Here is a 27,622-nt window from a genome sequence, read left to right on the forward strand (position 1 = left end):
TATTATCAACAACATAAAAATTTAGCATACATATAATTTACAATTAGGTAAACAATCTACAGCATTCAATAATTCATAAATTAAACTCTTTTCATTAAACTAATATAAAACATACAAAAAATAAATAACATATAAAAAATTTCGAATTAAATAATTTTTTTACTAAATTTAAACTTTTTCAGCTAATTCTTCCAATAATTTATAACTTCTTTGTTCAACTGAACCATTACCAGGTAATCTAGTTGATCCCATTAAATACTCATCAACTTCTCTAGCACATTGTCTACCTTCTTGAATACCCCATACAACTAAGGATTGACCTCTTCTACAATCACCAGCAGTAAATAAATTAGAATCATCATCAACTTTATAAACGTTTGGATCAACTGTTGTGATTGTACCTCTTTTAGTTCTTTTAACTTCTAAATTATCTGAATCTGGTCCAATGAAACCCATTGATAATAATACAACATCAGCTGGGAAAAATTCTTCACTACCTGCAACTTCAGCCATTTGCCAAGCTCCAGAATCTGAACGTTTCCATTCAACTCTAACGGTTTTGATTCCTTTAACTTTACCATCTTCACCTACAAATTCTTTAGATAAAATAGAATATTCTCTAGGATCTTTACCATAATGAGTTGAAACTTCAGTATGACCATAATCAACTCTAAATATTCTTGGCCATTGAGGCCATGGATTATCTTTTGGTCTTGTAGCTGGTGGATGTGGTAATAATTCGAAATTTGTGACTGATTTAGCTCCATGTCTTGTTGAAGTACCTAAACAATCATTACCTGTATCACCACCTCCGATAACAACAACATGTTTACCTTCTAATTGTTCTCTAATATTTTCTAATTCATCTTCCAATAATGCTTTAGTATTTTTATGTAATAATTGCATTGCAAAATTAATATTTTCTAATTCTCTACCTGGAATTTTTAAATCTCTTGGAATTGTTGAACCAACTGCAAATACAACTGCATCAAATTGTTCTTTTAATTCACTGACAGTTATGTCTTCACCAACGGTTGTATTACAAATAAATTCAATACCTTCAGCTGCTAATAAATCAGTTCTTCTTTTAACAATTCCTTTATCTAATTTCATATTTGGAATACCATACATTAATAATCCACCAGGTCTATCACTTCTTTCATAAACTGTTACAGTATGACCTGCTTTATTTAATTGATCAGCACATGCTAACCCAGCAGGTCCGGATCCAATAACAGCAACAGTTTTACCAGTTCTATGTTGTGGTGGAGTTGGTTTAATCCAACCTTTTTCAAATCCATGATCAATAATTGCACATTCAACTGATTTAATATTAACTGGATCTTCATTTATTCCTAAAACACAAGCACCCATACATGGAGCTGGACAGATTCTACCAGTAAATTCAGGGAAATTATTAGTCATTAATAATCTTTGTAATGCATCAAACCATCTATCATTGAAAACTAATTCATTCCATTTTGGTATAACATTTGAAATTGGACAACCAGTATCTGAAGTACAGAAAGGTACACCACAATCCATACATCTAGCAGTTTCATAATGTAATTCATCTTTAGTTAATCTAGAAGTCATTTCATTCCAATCTTTAGTTCTTGCTTTTGCATCTCTATATTTTTCATTTCTTCTTTTATATTTCATGAAACCTTTAACTTTATCTAATTTAACTGGTGCTTTCTTTTCAAATTCAGTATTGAAAACAGTATCTTCAACATCAGCAACTTTTGGTTCATTCTTGTTATGTGAATGACGATGAACATGACCTTTTTTAATCTTGTATGCTTCACCATTAGTAACATCAGATTCTGGATCTTCTTTTATTGATTTTAAGAAAGTACTTAATTCTTTCTTTTTAGCTTCTTCAGCTAATTGTTTTTCCTTTTCCAATACTTTCTTATAATCATATGGTAAAACTTTAACAAATCTTGGTAAATATCTATTAAAATCATTCAATACTCTATCAGCTACTTCTGAACCGGTATAATGACGATGATCTTCAATTAAATTTCTTAAAAATGCAATTTCTTGAGTTTCACTAACTGATGATATTTCAACATTTGATTTATTAACTTTATCAGCAAAATCTTGGGCCATATCTAGTACATAAGCAATACCACCACACATACCAGATGCAAAATTTCTACCAGTTGCACCTAATATAACAACTCTACCACCAGACATATATTCACAACCATGATCTCCAGTACCTTCAGCAACAATAATTGCACCTGAATTTCTAACTGCAAATCTTTCTGCTGCAATACCTCTAACAAATGCAGTACCTGAAGTAGCTCCAAAAAAGGCAGTATTACCAGCAATAATTTGATCTTCAGCTTTAAATTTAGATTCTTTTGGTGGATAAACAATAATTCTACCACCTGATAAACCTTTACCAATATAATCATTGGCATCACCTTCTAATTCTAAAGTAACACCTGAAGCTAAAAATGCACCAAATGATTGACCTGCTGAACCAGATACATTAACATGAATAGTATCATGTGGTAAACCTTGTTCACCAAATGTTTTGGAAACTCTATATGATAAAGTAGTTCCCAAAGATCTATCAGTATTTACAACTTCACAATCAATAGTAACTGGTAATCCTTTAGCTAAAGTTAATTCAGATTCATCAATTAATTTATTATCAACTCTAACATGTAATCTATGATCTTGTTTTCTAACACAATGAGTAGCAACTCCTGGTCTAATAGTATGAGCAGGAGTTAAAATTGGTGATAAATCAATATTAGCATTTTTAGTATTTCTAAAATCTTCACGAACTCTTAATTTTTCAGTTCTACCAACCATTTCAGTAATAGTTCTAAAACCTAATTTTGCCATAAATTGTCTTAAATCATTAGCCATATAATAAAAGAAATTAATAACATGTTCTGGTGTACCTTCGAATTTTTTTCTTAATTCTGGATCTTGAGTTGCAATACCAACTGGACAAGTACCAAGATGACATTTTCTCATATATATACAACCCATTGCAATTAATGGAGTTGTTGCAAACCCCCATTCTTCAGCTCCTAATAAACATGCTATAGCAATATCTCTACCGGTTCTTAATTGACCATCAGTTTGTAATATAACTCTACCTCTTAAATCATTTAATACTAAAGTTTGATGAGATTCAGCTAAACCTAATTCCCATGGTAAACCAGCATATTTTATAGAAGTTAATTTGGCTGCACCAGTACCACCATCACCACCACTAACCAAGATATTTTCAGATCCTGCTTTTGCTACACCTGCTGCAACAATACCAACACCAACTTCAGAAACTAATTTGACTGAAGTTCTTGCTCTTGGATTTGCACATTTTAAATCATATAATAATTGTTTTAAATCTTCAATTGAATAAATATCATGATGTGGTGGAGGAGAAATTAAACCAACTCCAGCAGTAGAATGTCTAGTTTTACCAATTTCTGCTGAAACTTTATGACCTGGTAATTCACCACCTTCACCAGGTTTTGCACCTTGAGCCATTTTAATTTGTAATTCATCAGCATCTGCTAAATAATATGATGTAACACCAAATCTACCAGAAGCAACTTGTTTAATAGCTGATCTCATAGTATCACCATTTTCACTAACTTGTGATCTTGCTGCATCTTCACCACCTTCACCTGTATTTGATTTACCACCTAATCTATTCATAGCAACAGCTAAAGTGGAATGTGATTCCATTGAAATGGACCCATAAGACATAGCACCAGTGAAAAAACGTCTAACAATTTCAGTCCATGGTTCAACTTGATCAAGTGGTACAGGAGTTGAAGCTTCAAAATCGAAATCTAATAAACCTCTTAAAGTACAATTTCTAACAGCTTCATTTTCCTTTTTACAATAAGCTTCAAAAGCTCTTTCATTTTTATTACGTACAGCATCTTGTAATGAAGCTATAGCAGCTGGATCATTAATATGAGCATCACCACCATCTCTCCAATGGTATTCACCAGTTTCTGGTAATCCAATTGGTTTTATGGTGTCTCTTGTAGGATAACCTCTTTCATGTAAAGTAAAAGCATCTTGTGCAATATATTCAAAAGTAACACCTTTAATTCTTGAAGCAGTACCTGCAAAACATCTATCAATAACTGAATTATCAATACCTAAAGCTTCAAAAATTTGTGCACCTTTATAAGAAGCTAATGTTGAAATACCCATTTTTGACATAACTTTTAATATACCTGCATCAATAGAATTTTTATAATTTTGAATAATTTTCTCTTCAGTTAATGTTTCATCTTTTAATAATTTTTGATGTTTCATTCTAACTAAAGTTTCCATTGCTAAATATGGATTAATACCATCTGCACCATAACCAACTAAACAACAAGCATGTTGAACTTCTTTTGCTTCCTGAGTTTCAATTATTAAAGCAACTTTAGAACGTTGTTTTTGTCTAACTAAATGATGATGTACTGCACCAACTGCAATTAATGCTGATATTGGTAATCTATCAGCTGATGTTGAAACATCACTTAATATGATAATTTGATTATCATCAGCAATAGCTTTTGAAGCAGATTGACAAATTCTATCAATAGTATTTATATAACCTTGAATACCCTGACTTTTTTCAAAAGTAATATCAATGTTTGCAACTGACCATTTTGGATAAACTTTATTTATATTTTGTATAGCTAATAATTCTGAATTTGTTAAAATTGGTGATTTCAATAATAATCTATTTAATTGATCTGGTTTCATTTCTAATAAATTACCTTGTGGACCAACATAACATTCTAAAGACATAACAATTTTTTCTCTGATTGGATCAATTGGTGGATTTGTAACTTGTGCAAATAATTGACGGAAATATTCATATAATAATTTTGGTTGTTCTGAAATACATGCTAATGCATTATCATTACCCATTGAACCTAATGCTTCATTACCTTCAGCCATTGGAGCTAAAACAAATAAAACTTGTTCATGTGAATAACCTGAAGCAATTAATCTTGGATCAGTTTGAATTGTTATTGTGGTATCAACAGGTTTTGATTTAATATCAATACTTCTTGATTCAAATTTTTCAGATAAATCTTTTAAAGTTATCATATTAGCTAAAACCCAAGATTTAAAATCAAATCTTGAAGAAACTTTATTTTTCAATTCTTTATCATCAACAATTCTACCTTCTTTAGTATCAACCAAAAGCATTCTACCTGGTTGTAATCTACCCTTTTGTAAAACTTTTTCTGGTTCAATTTCAATAACACCAACTTCTGATGCACAAATCATTCTATCATCATCAGTAACATAATATCTACAAGGTCTTAAACCATTACGATCTAAATTAGCACCACAATATCTATCATCTGCAAAAGTAAATAATGCTGGACCATCCCATGGTTCCATTAAACAAGCAGCCCATTCATAAAATGCTTTCTTTTTTGGATCAATAAATTCATCATTTTGCCAAGCTTCTGGAATCATCATCATAACTGCTTCAGGTAATGAAACAACTCCATTAACAACCAAAAGTTCTAAAACATTATCAAAAGCTGCAGAATCTGAACCACCTTCTTCAATAATTGGAAATAATTTATCCATTTCTTCACCAAATAATTTTGATTGCATAACACCTTCTTTTGCTCTCATCCAATTTTTATTACCTCTTAAAGTATTAATTTCACCATTATGAGCAGCTAATCTTAATGGTTGTGCTCTATCCCAACTTGGGAAAGTATTTGTTGAAAATCTTGAATGAACTAATGCAAAATGTGATTCATATTCAGAATTAACTAAATCATGATAATATGCATAGACTTGATTTGGTGCTAATTGACCTTTATAAACAATGGTTTTAGAAGATAATGAACAAATATAAAACCAATTATGTAAACCAATAGTATGAGATGATTGTTTTCTTAAAATAAATAATCTTTTTTCAAAATCTTGTTGATATTTGGAAATAAATTCTTCTTCATCTACATCTTTACCTATAATTTCATTCATAACAACTGCTGGTTGTAAAATATAAGGTTCTCTTGATAATGCAGCTGGTCCTAAAATTGAAGAATCATGTGGTACTTTTCTCCATCCTAAAACTTTTAAATCTAATGATTCTGCAATACTTTCAAAAGTCTTTTTTGATTTATCAAATACAACATCATCTTTTTTAAAAAATAAATTACCAACACCATATTGACCTTTTTTTGGTAAAGTAACATTACAATGATATTGAAATTCTCTAACTAAAAAATTATGAGGAATTGAACTTAATAAACCAGCACCATCACCATCTTTTGGATTTAATTCACCACCTCTATGAGTCATATTACATAATAAATTTTTAGCATCAGATACTATTTTATGAGAAGGTAAACCTTTTAAATGACAAGTAAAACCAACACCACAAGCATCTTTTTCTAATTCTGGATTATATAAACCTTGTGCTATAGGTAATGATTGAGCCCATGATTTATTTTCTGGTACTTCATCATAATCATAAATATTTGTTTGATTAAATTCTTTTTGAGGTAAATATGATGAGGTTGTACTCATTTAAATTGTATAATAATTCTAATGTATAATATATGTATAAATATGATATATAAAATTTTCTAATTGATAAGGAATGAATATGTATATGTTATTTAATGTTGAAGATTCAATAATAAATTATAATGAATAATTAGATCAACTAAACTATTCAAAATTCTTAATTTGGTATTATTAAAATATCTACTATAAATATATAATATAATTAGATCTATCAATCTTTAATTTTGGTTGCCTCTTATCTATTTATTGAAATTTTTTCGGTAGTCTCCCTTGTATAATGATTTATAAATTTATAGATAAAACAAGTGGGGATGATAAGATAAGCTGATTAGTCTATGATTATTGATTTGATTACCTTTATAGATTGATAATTATAATCTAATTGAAGAAGTAAAAATATATATGATTGATTGAAATAGATTGAGTAAGAAGAAGAAAAGGGTAAAAATCAGAAAAAAAAAAAAAAAATTTTGTAAATATGAAAATTTTCAAATAAAAAAATCTAACAAGAAATAAGTAATAAAGTCAAAGTAAAAGTATACAAAATAGTTAATTATTACTTAGTTAAGTTAATATTTAAGCACAAAGTCTTACTTTCTTGTAATTTTAATTATAATAATAATAGTTATTTGAATCATCAATTGTTTGTGTAATTTGAGATTCAAATTTTATTATTATTTTAGTTTTGTTTTTTCATTATCTTATTTTTTATCTAAAGCCAATAATATTGATTTAATTTGTAAAGTAACTATCTTTATGGATGCTACCAATTTATGATTTCATTAATTTCAATTTTACAACTACAATAACAATAATAAAACATAGATTATAGTAGCTCATGAACCATCTAAGGTAAATTTTGTGAGCTAAGCGGTCATCTGGACTTACTTTCAGTCAAATGCCATCATTTTGTCAGCAATCTAATGGCATGAATTGTAATAAATTCACCACGTTTAGAAAAACCCGCTACCAAAATTCAACTAAAACCTGAAACGGATTTAGTTAAAATTTTTAAGTTTCAGTTTTCAATTTAATAAAAAAAAAATTGATTTACTATATTAAACGAAACGAAAATATTAATAGGAAATATGACTGAAATGCATAATCAGAGTAAAATAATATGGGACAAAATAGAAACAAAATAACGACATGTCAACTCTAAAATTATATTTTTTATGCATTAATTTGCAGTATTTTCAATGGCAAAAATTTATTTAATTAATGGCAAAATGTTTTTACACATACATTGTAATATTATATATCTGATAAATTATTATAAATCGGAAAAAGAAGAAATCCTTAAATAATATAATGATGTAATTAACCTTTTGACTCAGATTAGGGCTTTAGAAGTGACAATTTGTCTCGGAAGGATGGACGGTTAAAGTTGTAATTGATTTATAGTGTAATGAATGTTTCACATTACTTTAAACAATGTAAATTTTAATGCATAATTGAAAATCATCTTTTAATATTTCAATTTCTCCACAAATCGAAACGTATTTTTAATTTTTAATAAGTCGATCCTTAATAAAATTCAATCTAAAATGCTCTTGATTTGCTTGTGACAAAATTGGTGATACTAAATTTTAAGATGATTAATTATATTTACTAAAACTTTAATTGGACCCCTAATTGATTGTTTTAAAATTTACTTGTTCTTAATCTACGGGCCGGATAATTTGACAATAAAATCTTATTTCATACAATAATCAAACTAAGTTTAAGATCAATCTTTCATGAATTATTAAAAAATAAAATAAAATGATCATTTCTGTAAGGGCGTATACTTCATCAATATACTCCGACCAAGAGCTTGATTCACAATGTTTGATTAATGGTCCACTTTTAAAAATAAATTGATATTCGGAGAAGAACGAGGTAAAGTTAAATAATTTGAATCATATAACGTATAAGTCATCGCCTTTAAGACAAGATCTGAAATAAGTTGAAAAGACGATTATTGTCCGTAAACCTTGAGATGAGCTTGATAACATATTTTCATTTTAATCATCTTCTTATTGATATTTAATCATCGGTTCGTAATACAAATGGTACGGCTGAATTTATGACAATTGAAAAAAAGCTTGAGTGTCAAGTTTCCAAGAATAAAGTCACATACTAAAACGCGACATCATCAAATTCTTTTCATATTATTTTTAAATTGTAGTAAATTAAGAGTCTAATATATTCTATCAAAGTTTAATTACAACAAAATTAATATAATCTCAGCATTAGCATTAGCATACTCATCACCATTTAACTAATTATAAGATCCATTCACAACAATATATCACAATGGCAGAACTAAAACAAGTAACATTCACACCAGATATATTAGCAAGAATAGCACCAGATATATCATTACAAAGACATTTATCAATAGGTATAAGACCAAATTTACGAAATTTTCAAGAATTTAAATCAGTAGAGTATTCAAACAATAGTAATTTAAAACAAGAACAAAATAATATATTTGGATCATCAATTTTAAAAAGTGGATCGACTACTATTATAAATACTATAAGTTTAGGAATAGTTGAAGAATTAAATTCTAAAGAAGATTATCATACTGTATACCCACAAATTGAAATATTAAGAGGTAGATCTGGTGCTCCTACTGATGAAGAAATGATTATTAGTCAAGATTTATTTGAAATTTTTAGAAAAGTCAAAATCATACCTAGTGAATCATTAGTTGTGAAAAATTTAGGTATAGCTATAAAAGATGAAGAAACTTTAAAAGAAGAAACAATATATCCTGATTTACAACAAGAACAATTCCAATATATAAATCAATCATCACATTTAAATAAACCATATTCATATGTTATACTTGTAAATATTAAAATATATTCAAGAGAAATTTCAACAAATTCAATATTTGATTTATGTTTTCTTTCAATATTGAAATCATTACAAATACTTCAATTACCAAGAGTTTATTTAGATGATTCAATAAATACTAAAGTTTCAATAAAATCAAGAAAATCAAATCAAAGAAGTATGATAAATTCTTCAAAACCAATATTAAATTTTGATTTAAGAGATGATTATAAATTTAAATTAAATCTAACAGTAGATCCAAATACAATATCTTCAAATTTTGGAATTATTAAAAAAGAAAAATCATTATCTAATCCAATTCCACAACATGATGATAATGATGAAATGGAAATAGATCAACCACAACAAAATGATACTATTTTATTAACTGATTTAGAAGGCGAAGCTGAAGAATCTTCAGTATTATCAAGAATTTCAATTATAAATAATCCAACTCATATAAATAAAATAAGTTTAATTAATAATAATAATGGTGATATAAGTTTAGATATTTTGAAAAAAGCTATTGAAATTTCAAAAAATAGAGCTAAACATATGAATGAAAATTTATAGATGTTTATAGAATTAGTATGTAAATATTTACACAACTATAACTTAATCCTTCTTATTTTCTACATATCTTTGCACTTCATTGCTACGACAATTCCATTAAATGTGGCGAGAATCGTTATAAATATTATTGCATAAATAATATATTAAGACGCGCAACAATTTCCTTGATTTAATATTATGAAACAAACTAATCAAAGACTAATTACCGGATCATAAGAGGTAGATTTGCAAGAATTATCTCAGTTTTATATGTTTCTAAATCTCTAGGTCGTAGAACTTCTACGTGAACTATCTCATCGTCGACTCATAATTAATTATGTGGAGTATATTTCACTCCATTAATTTTGTTATTATAATTCCAAATTTATACGTAAATTAATTTTTTTTGTTTTAATTGTACTAAGAAATTAATTTGAAACATTTAAGATAAATCAAACTAACTATTTTTTTACAACCAACTTTAGCATTATTTACAAAATAATTAGTTCAAATCTTTCTATATTATCGATATAATATACAATCTTCAAACATCATGAGTATTGGTCCATTTGATGATAATATAGAAGATGATGGAAATATTACAACTACAACATCTGAAACTATTACAAATTTAAATCAATTAAATACTAATGATATAATTAATAATAATGACAACAATAATGATAGTGATTCTTCATTATCTTCAGGATCAGATTCAATTCAATCATCTACCAAGAAAACATATGTAAGAAGAAAAACACCAATAAGATCATATAATCATGTAATTAATCATGAACCAAAAGATCAAAATGAGGAAGAATCAGATGAAGATGAAGAAGAAAAAGAAGAAGAAGAATATGATTCAGAATCATTACAAAAAATTACTGAAAAAAGACAGCTAATTAAAGAATTACTTGATGAACTTGATTGGAAAGAAGGAGATTATTGTTATATGATATCAAAGCATTATCTAGATTTACTATTCAATGAACCAGTTAAAACATGGCAACAATTAGTTGATAAAGTTGGACCAATTGATTCACATTTAATTTTAGATCAAAATGAAAATTTATATAGTATAAATGAAGAATCTAATGTATCAATACCAGTTTCAGAACAAATTTTCAGATATTTAAAAGATTGGTTTCAAATAATTGGAATACCTGTTCAAAGAAATTTTATATATTTAAATGAAGAATTAATAGTTGAAAGATGGCCATTAACTTTTTCATTACATCAAATTGGTAAAAAACAACAACAATCTTATTTTAGAAGTGGTAGATATAATAATAATCATGATGTTGAAGAAACTCCTTTAATATTTCCAATTTCAAGAACCTCCACATTCTTATTTTTAATTGAAAGTATAAGATATTATTTAAAACTTTCGAAAAAGCCAATTGAGGATTTTAGATTATGGTTTATTGTAACTGGTGATGATTCAAACAGTATTCCATATTTAATAACTCCACAAAATTTTATATTCAATATTAAGGGTAAATGCACAGTCGATAAATCATTTTATGACTTTACTTTAGGTGAAAAAGTAAATGATCAATATTTTCCTATTCATATTGTTATAGAATATAAAGAAAAAGCAAATTCTGAATTTCCAATTGATCAGTATATAAAAACAAATACTTCATCACTTCAAGATGATAATAATAATAATACTAGTGTAGGAGGTCATATGGGATTATCAAATTTGGGAAATACTTGTTATATGAATTCAGCATTACAATGTTTGTTACATGTTCCAGAAATTAACCAATATTTTTTCCAAAATATATATCAAGGAGAATTAAACTTAGATAATCCATTAGGTTATAATGGTGATGTTGCAAATGCATTTGGATCTTTATTAAAACAAGCGTTTGATCCTCACAAGACGTCATCAAGTATATCGCCTAGAGAATTTAAATCAACTATAGGTAGATATAGTTCAATGTTTTCTGGATATTTACAACAAGATTCTCAAGAATTATTGAGTTGGTTATTAGATGCATTACATGAAGATTTAAATCGTATACATAAGAAACCATATTGTGAAAAACCAGAATTAAATGATGATGATATAAAAAACTCAGAAGCTATAATTAATTTAGCAAATACTTGTTGGCATCAACATAAACAAAGAAATGATTCAGTTATAATTGATTTATTTACTGGATTATATCAATCTACTTTAGTTTGTCCAGATTGTGAAAAAACTTCCATAACATTTGATCCATTCAATGATTTAACATTACCATTACCAATAAGTAAAAAATGGTATCATACTTTTACAATAGTTGATTTATCACCTGAAGCTGCATTACCACAAAGAATTATGAAACTAGAAGTGGAATTGAATAAAACATCAAATTATGAAGATTTATTAAATTATTTCTCCAATTTTTTAAAAATTGATAATTCAAATTTATTCATTTATGAAATATTTCAACATGGTATATATCAAGATTTTCAAGTGGATAGAGTTAAAAACAAATTTATTCCAATTGGTGATTTAATTAGAGATACTGATGAAATTACTGTTTATATTATACCTAATAATCCGGAAGAAGATATCATTGTACCGGTTTTCAATGTTGCAGAAGATGAAGATACTCTGTATCGTATGAGTAATTTTTTTGGTATACCCTTGTTTTCAACTTTAAATAAAGATCAATTGAATAGTTTTGGATATATCAGACAAAAACTTTTAACTTTAGCATCAATTTTAACTACTTATGACCTTTCTGATGAATATGAAAAGCATAAAAAAACCGTTTATCCAGATTATGTAAATAAAAATTATTATTCAAAACTGGATTTCAAATATATTACATTTGAAAACGACGACGTACCAAAAAATGAGCAAGCGATGGATGATGTTGAAAATGATGGATATGATAGTGATGTATCATTGGCCGATCCTTATGTTAACAGTGAATATGGATTCAAAGTCAAATATATTCAAGATTATAGCAGTAAAAGTTGGGTACCACAATATAAAAGTCGTTATCATTTGAATAATACCACCACAACTACAAAACAACAACCAGAAAGATTAATTAATGTTCCATTACATAAACCAACAGTATCAGATTTTCAATTATTATCAGATCAATTACCAGAACCTAAAAAATCATATTATCGTTATTCAGAAGATGAAAATAAACCAAATCAAGAACCACCAATAACAACGGATGAAGAGATGCTGGCATCAAATTCTCCAGAAGTTATATCATTACAAATTTCAGACAAGAGTGATGAAAATGAAGGATTTGTAGTTGTTGATAAATTAGATAACACTACCAAAAAATTTCCCACAACAACATTTGACTCAAATGACGAATTTGATTCTCGATTAGTCCAACAAAGACCACTTCCACCACCATTACCTTTAAGAAGTCAATTATTAAGATCAACTAATTCATCAGATGAAGAAACTGAAAGTGAAAATAATTATGGGAATTTATTTGGTTCAAATTCAAATTTACCTGAACCTCCTGCTTCAAATCCATATTCTGAATCTTTAAAACCATCAAATGTTAATTCCCCTATAGAACCAAATTATGATGAGGAAGTACCTCAGCAAGAGCAACCACAACAACAACAACCTCAAGAAAATCAAACTTTAGTAAACAAAAATTCAATCTTATTATGTGAATGGGATAAAACAGTTTATGATAATTTATTTGGATCAGACACAACAAACACCCTTTTAAATATTGAAAAATTATCAAATCCAGAATTAGAAAACAACAAGGCTAAATATCAAAAATTGAAAAAGGCAAAAATTACATTAGATGAATGTTTAAAAAGCTTTAGTACTCCTGAAATATTAGGTGAACAAGATTTATGGTATTGTCCAAGATGTAAATCACATAAACGAGCCACCAAGACAATTCAATTATGGTCAACTGGTGATATTTTAACTATACATTTAAAAAGATTCCACAGTGCTAGAGCATTCAGTGATAAAATTGATTCAGTTGTTGATTTCCCAATTGAAGGATTAGATATTAGTTCTTACGTTGCTAATCCAACAATTAAAGATGGTGATTGCATATATGATTTAATAGCAGTTGACAATCATTATGGGGGTTTAGGTGGTGGTCATTATACTGCATCAGTTAAAAATTTTAAAGATTCAAAATGGTATTATTTTAATGATAGTAGAGTTACTGAAATTGAAAATCCAAATGATGTAATTTCAAGTGCCGCTTATTTATTATTTTATCGTAAAAGAACCACCACTGACAAATTAGGTGGTGAAAAATTAAATCAATTATTAATTGATGGTGATATAAAATTTAAATATGAATTAGCTCAAAAACAAGATTCAATTACCAAAATTGAACATGAAATTATAAAATTCCAAAAATCATTTATCGAAGAAGATCAACAACAACAAGAAGATCAAGTTGATGTATCAACTCAAGATGACGTAATCAATTATGATGAACTCCTTGATGACATTGATAATCAATTAAACAACAGTGTCAAAGAAATTAAAGTAGAAACTCCAGTAACTCCACCAACTGATGAAATTGAACCAATAAAAGATTCAAAAGAAGAAATTGAATTACAACAACTTACAAATACAGAATCTAATGATGGTACTGAACTTTCTAGTGGGATTTCTAGTGGGAAAGGAAGTATCAAAAAACAAAGAACTTTACTGAAACATGGTGATGATATTGTTAAAAGGCAAAAAATGAGTTCAAGTCCAATTAAAGATTAATTCTGAAAGTGCTTTTATGATGTTGAATGAATAATACCGTAGTTTTCACGATTAATAGCTAATGAAATATTAAATGAGGTAAATGAACGTAATTCTTAAGCCATACTCTTACAAAGTTCTTTTCTTTAATTGTCTAATGCCTTAAGAAGCTTAACACTGCAACTCCATATTATGTTTCAGATTTCGCGCGGTATTGATAATGCGGTGTGGACAGAAAAACTAACCCAGAGTTAAGTCTACACCGCTCTACCGCCGTCCCATTTAAAATTCGATTTTTCTCTCAAATCGGTGAATGAGAATCATAGTTTACTTCAGAAATAGGTTCAACCGACCTTCAAAAAAAGCGATATCGAATGACTTTTCTGGCCAACAACCTTGACTGAGTAATCCGTGGGGAAACTGCTTTAAAAGACTGCCCAACGTAAATTGCAAATCACGCTACACACACAATTTATTAGCCTTGGCCTTTAGTGGCATAGTGATAAGCAATACCAGAAATTCTCAGAAATGGACCATTTTTCAAATTTTAAATCTGGACGATTTAATGCCCATAAAAATCTCATTATTACTTTAAAATTTTCAACAAAAACACCATTACGTGTCAAATTAGTTTTTGAATATTATATTCAAATCCAAACTTGAGCCATATTAATAAATGGGGTATCAATTTATGATGTTTTAAAAAATGGGAAAATTGCTGCAAAACAGCCATTTTTGACTTTTTTTGCTTCTCACCCCTGTAAGAAATTGTAGTTTGTAGAATTTTCAACGCAACAAAATACTTTGATGAGTTTTAAAGTTGCTTTTGCACAAGCTTATCTAGTATTAGTAGAAGATTACTTATCAATTATCTTTTTTTGTCTTGAGACAGTTTTGAAGGATTTATTGCAATTTTTCGATATTCTTAAAATCTGGCCCAGGAGATGCAATTTTGATGTTTGAACTAATTGAAAACTTTCAAAATGTACCTTCTTAGCTCACCTTTATGTCAAGCATTAAATAATAAAAATTTTTAGGCCCTAGTGTACAGTAAAATTGCAAAACAATGATTTTCAACCAAAATTTCGTCTGAAATGAAGGTCAAAAAATTTAGGTGTTTTTGGTAACGACACGTAAAAGACTTTAAGTATTGTGGTTGGGACTTTTTTATTTAGGGCGGAAACAGTACGATTTCGCATCAAGCTCGCGGTAGATCAATCCATTAAGAGCTGAAACAAAAAATTAAGAAAAGATATATGTGAAAAGCAGAATTTCATTAAAACAACATTACATCAAATGATAAATGAGTGTCTCTGACCTCATAAGAGAGATAAACAAAACACATTCAATATCAAACAACAACGAAAAATTCACAGCATTAACAAAATTATTAACAATATTACCAATTGAAAATAAATTTATTACATCAATTTACAATTCAACAAATCAAGTACCTAAAAATATATCAACATTATATGATGAAGAATGGTCAGCTTTTAATTCAATTGTAACGAGTTTTATCAAGTTTTGTGTGGAGATGGATCCCTGGTCTGCATTATGTTCATTTGATTTATTGACTACTTATTTAAATGATTTATCAATAGCTTTTAATAATAATACCTATGGTTGGCTACTATCAGATATAATTAAAACAACAATCACAATGGTAATTCCTATTGCAATCAAATTGGACTATCAAATGTTTTACAAAGAACAAGGAGGGAAGTATAGATTAAATTACATGGCAAGTATAATACTAAAAATTTTCAACAATATTAGAATAAATGATTCCAACGTATATAAAAAATCGATAATACTATATTTGGGAAATAAATTATGTTTCATATATTGGAAATTAGATAATCCGTTGTTGTGTTTAAATATTTTTAGCAATATGAACAACACTTCTCTAAGAATTAAAGAATTCCCTATGCTGGAACAAATTAAGTATAAATTTTATTTAGGTAAATTTTGGTTTATTAAAAATGAGTTGATAAAAAGTTTTGAAAATTTTAAATTTTGTTTGTTGAATACATCAAGTTTAAAGAATCAAAAATTAATATTGGAATATTTTATACCTGTAAGTATAATAGTTGGTAAAGTGCCAAATTTTAATTATTTGAAATCAAAATTTAATGGTGACAACTCGATTTTGGAGTTTTTAAATTTATTTGAAAGAATAGCATTTTTGGTTAAAATTGGAGATTTTAACGGTTATAATAATCTAATTGCGGAGAATTACAAGTACTTGAAAAGCAAAGGAATTTTGTTAGTGATGAACAAAATTGAATTACTAATTTACAGAAATTTATCGTGTAAAGTCTGGTCAATTTTGGGAAAACAACCTAACTTAAACACGAATTTAGTTCCAATACCTATACCATCATCAATACCACCGCAAGATCAAATTTTTTATAAAGAGAACATATTTGTAACTTTGATAGATACGGGACTACTAAAAGGTAAGTTAGTGAAAACAAATTTGATTGCATTAAGTAAAATTGACCCATTTCCAAATGTTTTTGATAGATATTTAAGAGCTTATAGTAACAAAACTGGGTCAAATACTGGATGGATATGATAATAGATTAATGAAATTATACACTTAAACAATTCCAAATGAATTTTTCAAATTTTCTTTATCTCTTTGCATTCTTTGAATTTCTAATTCAGCAATACCACCTGATTTTTTGAGCTTATTATCTTCAACAAAATCACCTAGTTCTTCTTGAAATTTATTTAATCTTGATAATTGTTTTTCTCTTTCTCTTAATTTTTCAGCTCTTTCAATAGCTTCGACTCTACTTTCATGATCTGGATTTAATTGTTGAATATCTATTAACACTGCATCTTTTACATTATTTAAATTTTCTCCTGGTTCTGGAATATTTGATAAAAAGAAATTCCTACGTTTTGCTGAACTTCCACCATTTTTAGTTTGTTCTTTTGAACATTGTTCAATTAATGCAAAAGTTTCTTGTATCTTTTTGAGATCTTCTTGTAAATCATTAGTTAAATCATCTTGTAAATTGAAAAATTGTTGTTCTTCACAAACTTTGTCTAATTCTGACTCCCAAATCTTTTTCCAGACTAGTTTTTCCTTTAGGATGAATTGATTCATATCATTTAATGATGTTTTGGCATCATTGATTTCTTTTACTATATTTTTAAGTTGTTTTTCTCCAACTCGTACACCTCTTTGAGCAACATCTTTTCTCATTTCTTCCATCAAATCTTGTAAATCATCAACTTTTGTTAATAGCATATCTGATTCATCTGATAATTTTGAGTGACAGGACTCCATATAAAGTCTGTTAGAGTCTTGTGATGTATCTAACCCAGTCTCTTGTAAGGTTTCTAATTGGGTAAGGGTATCCTTTATAGATTCTTTAATGGAGGTTGTTTGTGAATTATTTAATTGTTTCAACACTCGTAACTCATTTTCAATTTTATTTAATTCTTTTTTACTTACCATATCTGTTGTTTCATTTGAAGTTGTTGCTTTAGTGGTTGATGGTGAGGGTTGTGTTGGTGCAGGAAATTCGATTGAAGCTATGGAACTTTGAACATTTTTAATTATATCTGAATTCATTGACTCCATTTTACTAGAAAGTAGTTCAATTTTACTATTCAAGTCCGATATAGCTTTGGTCTGTACGTCTGGTTCATTTAATGATAAAAGTGATCCCTTTTTAACATCACCTATTAGCGATTCTTCTAACTCATACAGATGTTTAGAATGTGGATCTTGAATATATATATCTGGAAAATTGCCCAAACCAGGTGAATAAGCAAATTTTTCAACAAATAATAACCTAAGTGTAGCTAAAGTCAAAGGTTTTTGAACCACAGACTTTTTAATTCTTTCATTGATTTTTAATAGTATATAGAATTCAGATTCAGTATCGTTTTCTTCGTCTTCAGTTTTTAGTATTGATTTTCTTCTTCTTTGTTTTGCAACTTCGGGTGATTTAGGCACTGGTGGAATTTGAGATTCAATTGTGTTGGGCATTTCGTTTAAAGCATTTTGTTGTGAAAAATTAGTTAATTTTGCATACTGGTAAGCACTAAATCTTTTACTAGCTCTTCTTTGAAGTGCATCTCCTTTTTGTAGTTGGGAAAGTGCATCATTTTGATTATTTCTGTTGGGCGATAGAAGTCTCTCCTTTTGTGGGGAAGTTATTCTAGTGGTCGTATTATTTGAATTTGGAGCTGATTGAGGAATATTTTGACTGGTTTGATCTTGTAGTGATCTTCTACTTGGTATGTTCTCTTGTTCAGCTGGTTTAGTTGAATCAGAAATTGATCTATCCTTATTTGTGTTATAATTTTCTTCTTCTTTACTTGCTGTTGATGATGATATACTTGGTGCAAATGATATATTTTCGCTTGATTTTTCTTCAGCTAGACTCTTCAATTTTGCTTGTTTTGCTTTCAAAGTTTGTAATAAAGTAACAATTATATTTCTTATATTCGGCAAAAACCTATCAAGATTATCTTGAGATGGTGCTTCACTTAATGCAGTTTCTAATATAGCTCTTAAAGCTTGTGGAACATCACCTAAATCTGAAACATCAATACCTTTATTATTAAAAGCTCTTGTTGCTGCTCTAAAATCATTCCCAAGTTTAACATAAGCATCTGAAACAAATTTATCATCTGACTCTTGTTTCGCCCACAGTGTTAAACTTTCTAGTAAGTGTTTTGTTGAAACTAATAATCTAGTAACACTCGAATCAATTGTACTTTGTGGTTTCCTCCTGTGGTTTATTGAGCTGGAGTCTGAGGGAGTAATTGTAGGTTCTTCCGACGATAGTGAGTTTGTCATTAAAAAAAGTTGTGATAATAGATACGGTCAGGAAATGGGATTGAACTAAGATTGAGTTGTCTGTTTATAAAGCTTGTGATTTAATCAATATGATCTACACTTTAAATTATTTTTGTTATTCTTAAATTTTTGTGTTACCAAAGTATGGACCAATTCTTTAACTATAAAGGTTTTACAATTTGTTTAAGTGATTAAATGCTTATATTAATTTTTTACTATCTATTTATTGAAGCTAACTAAAATATTTCTTAACTATATCAATATCAGCAGGATTTTTTTGTAATATTGAGACAGCTTCACCATGAGGAATTGAACCTAATAATTGTCTTGTACTTGTTGCAACTCTACTTGCAGTTTGACCACCAATTGATGCATGAGCTAATGCTTGAATGACTGAATCAACTACTTTTGGTACATTTTTTCGTACTGCTGGATGATTGTTTTCCATTAGACTACAAAGGAAAACATAAGTAAATGGAGCAACATTATCATCTTGTACTACTGGTAATAAATTAATCCATTGTTCAACAAGGTGATCCAAATTTGGAATTTGTGATGAATAAGTATGGAAAATCTTGGCAATTGCACCGATTGAATTTTCTGTTGCATGTATATTTTCTTCAGCTCTTGCATCTGGTACAGAAGCCATTTTGAACATTGGCTCAAGACATGCTATACAGAATTCTCCATAATCTTCTCCTCCAAATTGTGATGCTACTCCAACTGCATATGAACTTGCTTGACGTACTCCAGCATGTGGTGATACCAATGAATTAGCTAATACATTGACAAATGTTTCTTTAAATATAACTGAACTTGGTCCTCCATGTTCTAGTATATCACAAACAATACATAATCCACAAAGCTTTAAAGATGAATTTTCTTCATTTATAAAAGTAGAAATCGTTGGTACAATGACTTGGAAATTTTCTAATGCTAATTGTTTTGCGTTTTTGAAAATTGACGATATGGCTTTATTAATTTCATCTAATAACTCTTCGTCCGTATATTCTTCTTCATCTTCTTCGACATCTTCTGTATATTCATCATCTTCATTGTCACGAGCTTTTATTCTTTCATAAATTTCTACTAAGTTTGCATTTATTGATTTTGCAAGTGCTTGTAATTGTGATGACGAAATTGAATTTGGTGCTAATGCACCTATTGATTCAGTTAATGCAGTATAATAAGCAACTAATAATTCAGTTACTGGTTCTGATCTCAAAACTTCTGAAAGTTTATCACATATTTTGGACCAAAGTAATAAAGTTTCTTGTGAATTATTTCCTGTAGCAGCTACAAGACATCTCAATAATGAAGCTAATGTTAATGCAGCAGATCCACGTACTCCATCATGTAAATAAAAATCTAATCCTGGTAATGCAATATCTTCAGCAATTTCTTTAACCCATGGCAAAAAGTCTTCTTTTAGTTGTATAGCATAAGTTCTTAATAAATCCATCGCAGTGACTTTATCATCTAAAGCGGCGGTATGAACAGCAATCCATTTACCTGATAAATTTATGACATCCCATTCATCGTTGTTATTATATTCTTCAGCTTCATCTTCTTCTAATAATGAAATATCTTGAGATGCTTTTGCTGTAACCATTAAAGGTGGTAAAACTGATGGTAAATAAGGTAAAAAGTCTTTGCCCAATATTCTACAAAGTCTTCCCCATGCTTGTTCAAGGTATTGTTTTACTGGATCATCATCACCAGTAGCTGTTTGTTGAATATGACCGAATAATTGTATTAAATCGTGACTATGAGGTTCGAATTTTTCTTTACCCACCGCCAAAGCTATAAGTGTTGAACATTCAATACATTTGGCTTTTAGTAATCTGTTTTCATCTCCCATATCTGTTCTTAAAACATCTGTTAATAATGGCATTAATGTGTCATAGTATTTGACAAATGTTTTTTCTGCTGCATCAGCTATTATTGCAATTGTAGTTAAAACTTGTTCTTGAACGTATCTTTTTGGTGATTGTAATAACACTAATAAATTATTTAATAAATCATCCAAATATGGTTCTAATATTTCCTTGGAAGCTGCTTCTGAAAAATTAACTAAAGCTGCTGCTGCATGAGCTTGAACTCTTGGTACCGATTTGTTGGTTAATTTTGAAATTAATGCAGGTAAAATTCTGTCACCAGAAGTTCTTTGTATAACATCAGCAAAATCAGTTGACATTTGTCCCAATGCATTACAGCATGCATATTGAACTCTTGAATGATCATCATTTAATGTTGGTAAAACCATATCCAAAATTCTTGGTATTTCATTCATTAATACATCTGAACATCCTTCGGCTGCTGAAGATAATGCCATTAATGCTGCTTGACGTTCTCTCCAATTATTTGATTGGGTCATACCTGGTAAATATTGAAACAAAGGACCAGCCATTGATTGACCATTTAAACGTAAACTTACTCTATCCAAAGATTGTCTTGCTGCGTCATATTCTGGTTCTTCATCATCTTCTTCGGTATCGTCGTTATTATTCCATTCAGCTGCGTCATCATCATCTGGACATACTTCAGTGAGCATTGATAGATTAATTAAAATAATCTCTTCTGTATAGGTTGGTGTTCTTTTACACATTGCCGGTGAAACTTCAGCGAAAGTAGTTAATAATTCCAATGAAGCCATTCTTGTTGTTGATTCTAACTCATTGTTCTTACAAACAGCTGCACAAAATTCAATGATAGTTGGAAACATTTCTTTAAACATTTTTGGAGCTAATTCGACTAGTTCAATTAAGGATTCCAACACTGAAGCTAAAGCAGAATCTTGACCATTTTGTAAAAATCTTGGTAATGAGTTGAGGAGGTATGGTAATAATGGTGATAATGTTGGCCAAACTTTCTTTGGTAATCCTTTGAAAAATGCAACAAATGCAGTACATGCAGCAATACGAACTTCATCATTTTCATCTTCGAAACCTGAATTATATATTGGCAAAACATCATTAATATATGATTGATCTATTAATTCTGGTGATGACGTAAACACTCTAAAAGCAGATTCTCTAAAACTTGAATCTGGGTTTTTTGATGCTTGAAATAATGCTGGTATTAACTCATTCCATGAACCTTGTGGAGAACAATCTTCTTTACTAACTTCAGATATGGCATCTGCTAATTTATGTCTTACTGGGTTTGATTGTTGTGATGAAAATCCATTTAATAGAATAGTTCTAATTTGTTGTTTTGCAGGTTCACTAATAACTCCAATAGTTCTATCAGTGACACTTGATAATTCTTTTGGTGACTTTATAGCTATTCTTCTGAACAAAACAGCTGAAAATGCTTTTATAGTATCATTTGATCCAGAACAAGCTTGTTCAGCCAAGAAAACCAATAACATCTCGACATTTTGTTTACTTGACCATTCTTGATCTAAAGATTTTTCAGCATTTATTCTTGATGTTGTCGTGGTTGATAATAAATTTTCGAGTAAATGTGTTAAAGCACCATTTACATCAGGTGGTAAAACACTCATAATGGTGAGGCAAATAAACTATTACCTTTTTATTTTTGGGATGATTCTTGGTGGATAAAGTATTTTTATTTTGATCTGGTAACAAATTGGAAACCTAAGTAAAAAAAAAAAAAAAAAAATTATTTATGAGAATACGAGAGAAGATGAAAAATTTTATTATTTCACAAGAGAATACAAATTGTTTATTTCTTCAATATAGTTATAACATCTTCATCTTCTAATTCATGACCTAGCCCCACGATTTGTGGTTGATGTTTTACTGATGTACCAAATACTAAAGCATTTCTAAAATCTTCAACCAATGATTTATGTATAGAATTACAAAAATCCTCAACTGTACATCTATCACTTCTCAAAACAACTGGTTCATTAAAATCTGGTAATTTACCTTTTGGTTTTGTATAAACTCTTACTAATTTTAATTTTGACCACATAACTTCTAATAAATCATCTAAATTCCAACCATTTCCAGAAGAAATTGGTACAGCATCTGGGATCTTAGTTAATAAATTTAATTCTTCAATTGAAAAAGAATCAATTTTATTTAGTACATAAACTGCTGGGATATATTTTCTTGCTTTATATTCTATTGCATCAATTAAATCATCAACTGTTGCATCACACCTAAAAGCAATGTTTGCACTATTTATTTTATATTCTGACATTACTGCTCTTATTTCATCATTATCTAAATGAGTTAAGGGGATTGTGTTTGTTATATTTATCCCACCTCGTTCCTTTTTCGTGATTACAATATTTGGTGGTTCTTTATTTATCCTTATTCCCATTCCTTCTAATTCATGTTCTATAATTTTTTTATGTTGTAATGGCTTATTGACATCAAGTACTAAAAATAATAAATTAACTGATCTTGCAACTGCTATAACTTGTTTACCTCTACCTTTACCATCTTTTGCACCTTCTATAATACCTGGTAAATCCAACATTTGTATTTTAGCTCCCTTATATTTAATTGTTCCTGGAACTGTTGTCAAAGTTGTGAATTCATATGCTGCTGCTTCTGAATGAGTACCTGTTAATTTTGATAGTAAAGTGGATTTACCAACTGATGGAAAACCAACAAATCCCACTGTGGCCACCCCAGTTCTTGCAACATCAAATCCAACACCACCACCTCCACCTCCAGATGAACCATCTGTTAATAATTCTCTTCTTAATTTTGCTAGTTTTGCTTTTAGTTGACCCAAATGGAAAGAAGTTGCTTTGTTTTTTTGAGTTTTGGCCATCTCATCTTCGATGGCCTTTATTTTTTCAACTGTAGTCATGATAATATGCTGTAGTTAATGATAATGATATTAGTTATTGATTTGGTTGTAAAACTATGATGATCTCATATATCTTCTTATGGTCGTGTGATTAAGACTGAAAAATTTATAAAAAATTTATTGACAGTTTAAAATAAAATTATATTAAGTTAATAAAAAATTGCAACCAACAATTAAGCAATTTATAAAAACCCATAACATCAACAAATATGGGAAAAAAATCAAAGAAACAGGTAGAGGATATTTGGGCTGAGGAAGAAGAACCTCAAGCCGAAGAATTTGGGGCTACAGAAACCCCCAACAACGAAGAAGAACCAAGTAATGAACAACCTGAAGAAGCTTCAGCTGATGATATTGCAGGTGATTTTTTAGGATCTATTCGTAAAAATAAGCAAAAAAAAGCTCAAAAAGAAGAAGATAAAACCAAAGAATCAAACAGTGAAGGTCCAAAAATTTTATCAAAAAAGGAAAAAGAAAAATTAAAGAAAGAAGCTGAAAAACAGAAGAAGAAAGAACAATCTCAAAAAAAGAAGGAACAACAAGCCACCAAAAAGGAACAAATTAAAGAAGCCAATAAACAAAACGCTGTAAATGCATCAGCTATACCGACTCCAGAACCAGAAGAGGAACCAGAAGAGAAAAAACCAGTAGCTAAAAAAGGTGGGAAAAAGGCACCAGCAGGTCTTGCAGCTTTAAGAAAACAATTGGAATTGAAGAAACAATTAGAAGAAGAACAACGTTTAGCAGAAGAAGAAGAACAACGTAAAGCTGAAGAAGAAGAAAGATTAGCAAAAGAGGAAGAAGAGAAAAAAGAAGCAGCAAGAGCAGCTAAAAAGGAAAAAGATAGATTGAAAAAAGAACAATTAAAAGCAGAAGGTAAATTGTTAACAAAGAAACAAAAAGAAGAGAAAAAATTACAAGAAAGACGTCGTGCTCAATTATTACAAGCAAGTAATGTTTCAGTACCTGGATTACAAAAGGAATCAACAGAAGGTTCAAATTCAAAACCAAAAAGAATAGTTTATGAAAAGAAAAAATCATCAAGACCAAAGACATTTAATCAAAAACCACAACAACAAAAGCAAGCACCAAAGAAAGAAGAAGAAGTAGAAGAAGAAGCATTAATAGATGATTGGGAGAAAATGGCATTAGATGATGAAGAAGAAGAACCACTTGAAAATTGGGATTCAGCGGAAGTTGAAAATACTGAGGTGGTTGAAGAAGAGGAGGAAGAAGATGAAGATGAAGAAGAGATCGAAGAAGAAGAAGAGGAAGATAGCACCAAAGAAGAAGAAGAAAAAGCCAGAAAAGAAGAAGAAGCCAAAAAAGAAGAAGCTAAAAAAGAAGCTGAAAGAAAAATTCGTGAAGAGCAAGCTAAAACTATTACAAAATCTATTCCTACCACCTCCGAAAAAGAATTACGTTCTCCAATCTGTTGTATTTTAGGTCATGTTGATACTGGTAAAACTAAATTATTAGATAAAATTCGTCAAACAAATGTTCAAGGTGGTGAAGCAGGTGGTATTACCCAACAAATTGGTGCTACATATTTCCCAGTCGATGCAATAAAACAAAAGACACAAGTTATGGAACAATATGAAAAAAGAATTTTCGAAGTTCCAGGTTTATTAATCATTGATACACCAGGGCATGAATCTTTTACTAATTTAAGATCTCGTGGGTCCTCATTATGTAATATTGCTATTTTAGTTATTGATATTATGCATGGATTAGAACAACAAACTATTGAATCTATAAGGCTTTTAAGAGATAGAAAAGCTCCTTTTATTGTTGCATTAAATAAAATTGATAGATTATATGATTGGAAAGAAATACCAAATAATTCATTTAGAGATTCATTTGCAAAACAAGCAAAATCTGTACAACAAGAATTTCATAATAGGTATGAACAAATCAAATTAGCATTATCAGAACAAGGTTTAAATTCTGAATTATATTTCCAAAATAAAAATATGTCAAAATATGTTTCTATAGTCCCAACATCAGCTGTTACTGGTGAAGGTGTACCTGATTTATTATGGTTGTTATTGGAGTTAACACAAAAGAGAATGTCAAAACAATTGATGTACTTGTCAAAAATTGAAGCAACTATATTGGAAGTTAAAGTTGTTGAAGGTTTTGGTTACACAATTGATGTTGTTTTATCAAATGGTATATTAAGAGAAGGTGATAGAGTAGTATTATGTGGTTTGAATGGTCCAATTGCTACCAATATCAGAGCATTATTGACTCCACCACCTAGTAGAGAACTTCGTATAAAATCAGAATATGTACATCATAAAGAAGTTAAAGCTGCATTGGGTGTTAAAATTGCTGCAAATGATTTAGAAAAAGCAGTTGCAGGATCCAGGTTGTTAGTTGTAGGAGAAGATGATGATGAAGAGGATATGATGGATGAAGTTATGGATGATTTAACTGGATTATTGGATTCCGTTGATACTTCAGGTAAAGGTGTTGTTGTTCAAGCATCTACTTTAGGATCCTTAGAAGCTTTATTGGATTTTTTGAAGGATATGAAAATCCCAGTTATGTCTATTGGATTAGGTCCAGTCTATAAAAGAGATGTTATGAAAGCAGTTACCATGTTGGATAAAGCCCCAGAATTAGCTGTTATGTTATGTTTCGATGTTAAAGTTGATAAAGAAGCTGAACATTATGCTGATGAAAATAATATTAAAATTTTCAATGCTGATATTATATATCATTTATTTGATGCTTTTACTGCTTACCAAACAAAATTATTGGAAGCAAGAAGAAAAGAGTTTATGGAATATGCTGTTTTACCATGTGTTTTGAAAACTATACAAATTATTAACAAAAGAAATCCAATGATTATTGGTGTTGATGTTATCGAAGGAGCTGTACGAATTGGTACACCAATCTGTGCAGTACGTCAAGATCCAGTTACAAAACAACCAAGTGTAATGGTATTGGGTAAAGTTTCTTCATTGGAAGTTAATCATAAACCAGCAGATTCTGTTAAAAAGGGACAAACTGCTGCCGGGGTTGCTATGAGATTAGAAAATCCATCTTCTGCTCAACCAGTTTGGGGTCGTCATGTTGATGAAAACGATAATTTATATTCTTTAATTAGTAGAAGATCAATTGATACTTTAAAAGATCCTGCTTTCAGAGATACTGTTTCAAGAGATGATTGGTTATTAATTAAAAAATTAAGACTGTATTTGATATAAAATAGAAAAGTAAAAAGTATAGCAATTAATAGGTACATAATTTAATTTCGTTTAGAACAAAATCTCGTAGAATCAAAGATGTATATTTCTAACTCAGAGTTTCAAAAATTTTGACATGCATTTGGTAGTTACTTCTTTTATATTTTCTCGCAC

The 27,622-nt window shown here is 29.2% G+C and overlaps 8 protein-coding genes across 8 annotated transcripts; 4 read left to right on the forward strand and 4 right to left on the reverse strand. All coding sequences in view use genetic code 12, as the record gives it.

The window, feature by feature from the left end:
* Positions 1 to 168: 168 nt before the first annotated feature.
* GLT1 (glutamate synthase (NADH)) lies at positions 169 to 6,546 on the reverse strand (the record flags this gene model as incomplete). Its single annotated transcript, XM_051765096.1, has 1 exon — positions 169 to 6,546. One exon carries the CDS (start codon positions 6,544 to 6,546, stop codon positions 169 to 171), a length of 6,378 nt encoding a protein of 2,125 aa, XP_051618443.1.
* A 2,298-nt stretch (positions 6,547 to 8,844) lies between these two features.
* KGF54_004402 (exosome non-catalytic core subunit) lies at positions 8,845 to 9,945 on the forward strand (the record flags this gene model as incomplete). Its single annotated transcript, XM_051765097.1, has 1 exon — positions 8,845 to 9,945. The coding sequence occupies one exon, from the start codon at positions 8,845 to 8,847 to the stop codon at positions 9,943 to 9,945; it is 1,101 nt and encodes a 366-aa protein (XP_051618444.1).
* A 532-nt stretch (positions 9,946 to 10,477) lies between these two features.
* KGF54_004403 (putative ubiquitin-specific protease) lies at positions 10,478 to 14,653 on the forward strand (the record flags this gene model as incomplete). Its single annotated transcript, XM_051765098.1, has 1 exon — positions 10,478 to 14,653. The coding sequence occupies one exon, from the start codon at positions 10,478 to 10,480 to the stop codon at positions 14,651 to 14,653; it is 4,176 nt and encodes a 1,391-aa protein (XP_051618445.1).
* A 1,282-nt stretch (positions 14,654 to 15,935) lies between these two features.
* Positions 15,936 to 17,213, forward strand: KGF54_004404 (uncharacterized protein; the record flags this gene model as incomplete). The annotated part of the gene is made up of 1 exon (XM_051765099.1): positions 15,936 to 17,213. The coding sequence occupies one exon, from the start codon at positions 15,936 to 15,938 to the stop codon at positions 17,211 to 17,213; it is 1,278 nt and encodes a 425-aa protein (XP_051618446.1).
* Positions 17,214 to 17,237: 24 nt separating this feature from the next.
* On the reverse strand, positions 17,238 to 19,460 carry BUD6 (Bud6p; the record flags this gene model as incomplete). Its single annotated transcript, XM_051765100.1, has 1 exon — positions 17,238 to 19,460. One exon carries the CDS (start codon positions 19,458 to 19,460, stop codon positions 17,238 to 17,240), a length of 2,223 nt encoding a protein of 740 aa, XP_051618447.1.
* A 232-nt stretch (positions 19,461 to 19,692) lies between these two features.
* On the reverse strand, positions 19,693 to 22,968 carry KGF54_004406 (uncharacterized protein; the record flags this gene model as incomplete). The annotated part of the gene is made up of 1 exon (XM_051765101.1): positions 19,693 to 22,968. The coding sequence occupies one exon, from the start codon at positions 22,966 to 22,968 to the stop codon at positions 19,693 to 19,695; it is 3,276 nt and encodes a 1,091-aa protein (XP_051618448.1).
* Positions 22,969 to 23,150: 182 nt separating this feature from the next.
* Positions 23,151 to 24,254, reverse strand: DRG1 (GTP-binding protein; the record flags this gene model as incomplete). Its single annotated transcript, XM_051765102.1, has 1 exon — positions 23,151 to 24,254. The coding sequence occupies one exon, from the start codon at positions 24,252 to 24,254 to the stop codon at positions 23,151 to 23,153; it is 1,104 nt and encodes a 367-aa protein (XP_051618449.1).
* A 209-nt stretch (positions 24,255 to 24,463) lies between these two features.
* FUN12 (translation initiation factor eIF5B) lies at positions 24,464 to 27,469 on the forward strand (the record flags this gene model as incomplete). The annotated part of the gene is made up of 1 exon (XM_051765103.1): positions 24,464 to 27,469. The coding sequence occupies one exon, from the start codon at positions 24,464 to 24,466 to the stop codon at positions 27,467 to 27,469; it is 3,006 nt and encodes a 1,001-aa protein (XP_051618450.1).
* Positions 27,470 to 27,622: the final 153 nt, after the last annotated feature.

The sequence above is a fragment of the Candida jiufengensis genome (assembly GCF_024610255.1).
Source record: "Candida jiufengensis strain CBS 10846 chromosome Unknown scaffold1, whole genome shotgun sequence".
Taxonomy (NCBI): domain Eukaryota; kingdom Fungi; phylum Ascomycota; class Pichiomycetes; order Serinales; family Debaryomycetaceae; genus Lodderomyces; species Lodderomyces jiufengensis.